Source organism: Pundamilia nyererei, unplaced genomic scaffold, assembly GCF_000239375.1.
Source record: "Pundamilia nyererei isolate P.nyererei 1_Seehausen unplaced genomic scaffold, PunNye1.0 scaffold00189, whole genome shotgun sequence".
Taxonomy (NCBI): domain Eukaryota; kingdom Metazoa; phylum Chordata; class Actinopteri; order Cichliformes; family Cichlidae; genus Pundamilia; species Pundamilia nyererei.
In genome coordinates this window covers 564,978-572,155 of record NW_005187590.1, presented here as the reverse complement: position 1 = coordinate 572,155, position 7,178 = coordinate 564,978, and the positions used below count along the sequence as shown (strand labels likewise).

At 40.0% G+C, this 7,178-nt stretch overlaps 1 protein-coding gene across 1 annotated transcript in view; it reads left to right on the top strand.

Annotated features, from left to right (window-relative positions):
• The window catches only part of LOC102210083 (creatine kinase M-type), a 19,282-nt gene that overhangs the window by 10,828 nt on the left and 1,276 nt on the right, over positions 1-7,178 (top strand). The window contains exons 5-8 of the mRNA XM_013914356.1: positions 3,137-3,289; positions 3,566-3,698; positions 4,995-5,148; positions 5,936-6,059. Coding sequence (XP_013769810.1) covers positions 3,137-3,289; positions 3,566-3,698; positions 4,995-5,148; positions 5,936-6,059 — 564 coding nt within the window. The remainder of the gene's footprint in view (positions 1-3,136; positions 3,290-3,565; positions 3,699-4,994; positions 5,149-5,935; positions 6,060-7,178) is intronic.

Below are 7,178 nucleotides of genomic sequence, written 5' to 3'. Positions count from 1 at the left end.
TAAATGCCCTTGTACAAGCACACCCAATTCTTAGGAGTGCAAAGCTACAGCACAGTGGTGTATAAAAATCCAAGCAGCTAGCATGTGTCTCTAACAAATCAGAGAGCTCCTTATATTGCACAGCAATTGCATTGCCTTTTCAAGGACCAGAAGAATCAAGGAAATGCTAAAAGACATAGTTAATCTGTTAGCTAATCCAAGAGCTAATCCCATAGTTAATTCAAAAGCTATACTAACATAATCCACCATCCATATAATCGAATCCACAAACTAACAGGAAAGAGAAATGCGGTGAGGAAATGGATTTGAAAATGTGAAAGTGAAAATTGCATTTTAAATATCAGAAATAAATCTTTGATTTTTGAATGCATTTAATTACTTTTCTTTTTTTTAAAGAGTATTGTTATGTTGGTGCAGGAAAATAAATTGGAATTATATAGAACATATGCGGTAGAGCAGGGCGAAATGACCAAAAATATTTATCATGATATACATTTGAAAATTTGCGATAACGATATAACTGACGATATAATTGACACTAGACAAAATACTTTACAACTCCACAACTTTATTAGTGCAAAAAAACCCATCAATGTAGTTTCACTTAAACAAGCAGCTGTTTTTTATGTGCATTAAAGTTATATAAAAATGTAACAGTGCAAATTCCTTGCTGACAGTTTAACCAAAAGGCATTTCCAGTGGAAACTGGCTGACATATCCTCAGCACAACCATGTATAATATCCACAAAACTTAAAAAGAGGTTACCCTCTCACTGCGGCTACAGAAGGAGAAAGGAGAGAGACTTTGGGAATGATGGGATTGTTATACGTCAAGAGACTAGAAACTGATACCTCTGTGATGCAGAGGGACAGCTGCGAATTTGTTTGAATGGAACATGCACCTGTGCAATATGTAATATATGTAAGTAAAACAAGGCGTTGTGTATTTTGGAATATGTGAACATATGTGAATGTGTTGGTTTCCCTTGCCCTCTTTAGTTCTGTATGTAAAATAAGATGAAAATCAATAAAGAGAAAGTATTAAAAAAAGCTTAAGCAAACTGCTAATTGTGACAGTTAACCCTTGATGCCTGTTAAAACCTCCCAATTCTTTGATCCTTGGGCTGAAGGAAGAACAACGCTTGGTGTATAACTGTTCAATCAACAATTTTAATCCATACAATTCTTATCATTTCATACAAGCACAATGCGCAATACATCCAGGCTGGGAGATGTGCACGAAGAGGGTCACAGCGGATCTCAAAATGTCAGACCGTTACTCAAACTCTTATAGCCTCTGGTGGCCCCCACCTAGTCATAAATGCCTAAACATCCACATACTTTCTCTCAGTGAGCCTGAGTTATGACCTTGGCTCCCTGTTTTTCTGCTTCCAACAAAGGTGGAGGAGAAGCTCTCGTGCAGTCTGCTCTGTTCTCTCTACAATCAGAAAAGCAAGACCATGATTCTCTGCACACAGTAATCTCTTTATAAATCAGCAGTGTGGAATGTCATAAAACAGTGTAACTCACAGTAAATCAGCAGTATAATACAATACAAATCAATCTAATAAATCTAATGATTTTCACATTCTTCTAACTCAGGAGTATAATGCAAACTAAAACTACACAATGATTACACAATCTATAATAAGAAGTATAATGTGGCCTACAGCAGTATCATGATTCAATCATTTTGATTAAAGGTATAATGTAACATATGACAGTATAATAATCTCACATGCCTCATGTCAAGAATGAAGACAATGCCATGTGTGACTCTTGTGCGAGTCTATTTAAGAGTAGTTAAGTGTTACTTTATTAAGATTAGTGTGTTACTACATTACAGTTTTTCTCCGTTGGTTTGGCTCATTTCTTGAAACAGAAATTACATTCTCAAAATAACATAGACAAACATCCAAACCTCTTGGCAAATGTTCACAACAGAATGGCATTTCTCATTCAATTTATCAAATGGCAAATGCCTTAGTACATGTCTCAATTGTCTCAGTGCATCTTTGCAAATGATTAAGTAGCCTACAGTTATACAGTTAGCCCACATTTAGCACATTTTCCAAATGAATAGATCTTGTAGATCTAAACTGATTAGTTGATTCTCAGTCTAATGATCATTCATTTCATTGTATAAGTACTCGCATGCACAACTGTCTGTTCAATTGTCAAAATTGGTCAAGAACATAATACCATGAATACCATATATGAATTTCTTTGAATATTTTGATAAATTGATGACAGTCATCGACAGTCAGGTGAAACTAGACTAACAAAGGGGGAGTGTCACACACAGGTGTGTTCCATGATTGTGTGCTGCCAAACACAGATACATAGAGCTTGACCAGAGCCAGTCCGATCTCTGAACATGGATAGACAAGGCCAAGCAAACGGACAAGGGGAAGTTCTTCCTCAAGGAAGAGGAGGAAGAAGAAGAAGAGGAGGAGGACTGAGAATGCGTGGTGGAGGAATAGGGGGAAGAGGCCGAGGTGCGCGAAGACACTGTGCTGTCCCGAATTTCATTCGGGCCACGATTATAGACCATGTCATAAACCATAGCCTCACAATGGCAGAGGCAGGTCGTCGAGTGCAGCCTAATGTGCCTCGCTCTACAGTCTCCTCCATCATCCAAACCTTTCGCAGGGAAAACAGGTATGTACTCTATGTAATCTACGATGGAATTATATGTTGTATAGGACAGGGCACTGTGCATGAGGCAAAGAATGTATAACTTACTGTAGAGATTTTGTGTGCATCTGCCTACAGTAGTAGGTCTATACTAGCAGGTGGAGAGGACTAGTGGAATGTTTTGATACTAAATATGACAAGAAATATATTGAACTAATTACTGTAAACTATGGAATTACATATTTTATACAGTTTAGAGTAGTATTCCAGTCACTGTGCAATGTTGCATTAGGATCGTGGTGAAGTTACTGTGAGTAAAACAATAATACAATTACACTGGTAACTTACTGTATTCTGTTCTTTGTGTAGGAGTGGACGACAACCTTGCGTGGGTGGCAGAGGAAAACTGCTCAATGAACAACAGGAAAGAGAGATTTGTAACATGGTGATGGCAATTAATACCATCACATTGAGACAGATCCGTGATGCCATCCTTCAGGACGATCATATATTCCAGAATATAAACACAATAAGCATCTCCACAATAGACCGGGTTTTGAAGAAGCATCAGATGACAATGAAAGAAACCTACAGGGTACCATTTGAGAGGAACTCTGACAGACTGAAGGAGCTGCGCTACCAGTATGTAAATGTAAGTCAGTTACTGGTTGTCTCTCATTATAATCCTTATTTTGTTGTCTCCCAATCAAATCTAATACTGTGGGTTTTACTGTAACATCTCAGTAAGTCATCAGTATTTCCCATTCCCCTTTCTATCAAATGCCCCTGCAGTACTTCCTCATAGGCCTATCACTAGTTTAGAACCACTGGAGTAGTGGCCTGACCTGTGGGGGAGAACATGTAATTGTCTAACTGTAGTATATGACTCTTCTGTATGACTGATTTTATGTTCTTTACTCTATTTTAGAGAATAATGGCATTGGAAGGACATGAGACCCCTCACATCCTGGTGTTCGTGGATGAAGCTGGCTTCAACCTGGCCAAGGGCCGAAGACGTGGCCTTAATATTATTGGCCACCGGGCCACAGTGGATGTCCCAGGTCAGCGAGGGGGCAATATAACTATGTGTGCTGCCATTTCTGAAAATGGTGTGGCCACTCACATCCCCAGTCTTGGCCCATACAACACACACAAGCTCCTCATCTTCTTGGATCGCCTTTATACCGATTTTATCCCTGAAAATGAGAGAGGTCTCATAGGGCCTCACCTACCCATTTATGTAATTGTGTGGGACAATGTCAATTTCCACCATAGCCCACTCATTAGGAGCTGGTTTGCAACGCATCCGAGGTTGGTCATGGGGTTCCTACCACCTTACTCTCCTTTCCTCAATCCGATAGAGGAGTTTTTCTCTGCTTGGAGGTGGAGAGTGTATGAGCATCATGCTCAGGATCAGCCGTCCCTGCTCCATGCTATGGATGCAGCGTGTGACGACATTACAGGAGATCAATGCAGGGGATGGTTGCGGCATCACGCCATTTCTTCCCTCGTTGCATTGCAAGAGAAAGTATCCGCTGTGATGTAGACGAGAATCTGTGGCCAGACGGACAACAGCGTGTAAATAATCAGGAGGGTGAAGACAGTGGACAAGAGCGGGAGAATGAGTACAGCGACCACTGAATAAGTCCTTGTTTTTTGATTTTGTGTTCATACAATTTACTACTGTAATGTACATTTTCTTTTTACATATGTATGAAATTTTCTTTGCGTGTGAATAAAAAATGGTTATCATTTCCTTGGTAGTTTGAGTGATGTCAAACCTTGGAGGCTACTCTTTTCTGTTGTATATTGTTGGTCCTCTGCCATAGTGACAAAACATCTAAACATTTTGTATGGCAGTACTCACACAATGCCAAAGGGACGATGCATTTTGGGGGCAGTGACTATTCAGATTAGAAAGAAATGTAGTTTTGACATATGAGTGAACTGTTTTAGGAGAGATATGAGCGTTTGCAGGTGGACCATGTTGTTGTGATCAACTATCCAGGTTTATTTTGACAAAAGCACCAAGAATGATGAGAATGTCCGATCTGTGTCGAGAAATGAGCCAAAGCTATTGAGAAGGATCTTTGCCATTTTGGAGACACTGACTGTTTAAATGAGAAAGGGATTTAGATTGAAGCCTGAGTGAACAGTTTTGGAAGAGATATGAGCTTTTGCAGGTGAGCTATAGTGTTGTGCTAAACTGTAAGAGTGTTTTGCCAAATGATCTTAGAGTTTTGAGAATGTAATTTCCGTTTCAAGAAATGAGCCAAACCAATGGAGAAAAACTGTAAGAATTTTTGTCAACAAGGTACCAATGACACCAAACTAGTTACCAATCTCCTGTTTTTCAGCTTTGCAGCAACTGGAACAGGAGCTGGCAGGTCGACTTCTCTTACTAACGGACTTAAGCCAAGAGCAACAGAGTGAGCTGAGTCTTAAAGCTCCAACTTCCTTCCAGCTCCGCATAGGTGTGGCCCGGGACTGGCCTGATGCCAGGGCAGTTTGGTCAGTATGGTTTTCTTGGATATAGAACCTGCTCTGGTCGCAGGTAGTTACAAGTTTGATTCCCATAAATGCCATAATCTTTCTTGAGAGACACTGTTACAGAAGTGTAAAACATTTAAAGCATAAATAAAAGATTCAGTGAGCTTTACAGATTTTGCATACGGTGTTCCTCTGGGGTCAATTTGAACCCAAGTTGTTTAAGCTATGTAAAACATGTCTGTCTGTGTGACCTAAAATCCTTACACCTCGTGTTATGGTCACTATATGTACCTAGAAGATTAAGCAGGGTATACTTTAGCACTGACCTGTTTTGTGGTTGTCAAGATCGATCAGTTTTCAAAATGAAATGAAATGGCAATAGTTAAAAGACAGCTTGAGATTTCAAAATCAGGACTTTTTAAACTAATAAGTGATATGGGGGTGGCTGTAGCTCAGGAGGTAGAGCAGGTCATCTACTGATGGGACGGTTGGTGGTTTGATCCCTAGCTCCCCCAGTCTGCATGTCCAATATCCTTGGGCAAGATAATAACCCCAAGTTGCTCTCCAATACAGCCATCAGAGTATGAATGTGTGTAAATGTTAGTCAGAAAGCACTTAAACGCATAGAAGAAAGTGCTTATGTAAATGGTGTATAAACTGCTTTGAGTGCTCTGGGTTATATAAGAGTCAGTTCATTTACAATCTTGGCTACGTCCATCTTTTAAATACAATCTATAGTCACTGTCAGCTTGTGATGTTTAAAATGAATTAAAGTCGGATGTTTAATGTGCCATAATTTTTCATGCAGGGTGAGTGAAAACAGGAGCCTGTTGGTCTGGGTCAACATAGATGAGCACCTCAGGCTGGTATCAATGCGAGAAGATGCCAATGTGGCTGAAGCTTTTCAATGCATCTGCATCAGCTTGCAAAAGGTAAATTTTAATAAATGAATAAATAATCCTAATAAAATGTTCACTGTACCCCCTCCCCCAACTTGTTGCTTGTACATTGGGTTTTTTCCCAGTGGATGAGAGGACTGCCTCTCTGCTTCTTCAGACTGGGTATAGGTGCTGACTGTCATTTGCACTTTTATGCACCAAACAACAGTTGAGATTCCCTACTCTTCTTGAAGCTGCTGGGTGTGGTGCTGAGTGTTCCCCACCTAGCATCTTCATTGTCCTAACAGGGAACTTCAACACTGACTTGGGCAACAAGTCAGGTTTGTTATTGGACTTCTGTTGAAATGTTAATTTGTCAACAAGAATTAAGATGTGCCGTGTGCACTTATAAACATCCTAATGTTTATAAGTGCACATGGCACCAGGACACCCTAATTTGCTGGCTACTGACCAATTTTATAATTATTATTATCCGATCTATAGCAAGGAAGCACAATGCACTTTCCATCCTAGTCATGTGCTGAATGAGCTCTTTATCCTCTCAATGATATTTGATTGTGCATGGGAGTTTATCATGTGTACATGTGTTTTGTGGACTTGGAGAGGATTCAGATGCGTCCCTTGGGGGATCCTGTGGAAGTTGCTTAGGGAATATGGCGTATCTAGCCTTTTGCTATGAGCTATTCAGTCCATGCACAATCTCAGTAAGAACTTGGATTCCCAGCAATAAGTTGAACTCATTCCCAGTATAAATTTAGTGTAACAGGGCTCAATACTATAAATTATAAATTTTATGGTCAAAATTTCTAGGCAGAACCAAGTGGCAGAAGGTAGATGATGTTGTTTTGTTGGCTTCCTGAGATCAGAGGGAGCTGAGTATGAAAGAGAAGTTGTTAGTTGACCTGTCAGTTTACATCTATACCCTAACTTATGGTCATGAGTAATGACTGAAAGAATGAAACTGATACAAGCAGTGGAAACTGGAGATAGTTTTCTCTGGCTGCAATAGCTAATGAGTTCAAGTCATTCAAGAGTGACTCACAGAAAAGGGGCTACTCCTCCAACTTGAAAAAAGACATCTGAGGTGGGTGGGGGTGAGGTGGGCTTGGGAATTTCTCAGTTGTCCCAACACGTGAGCTGGAAGAGGCAGCT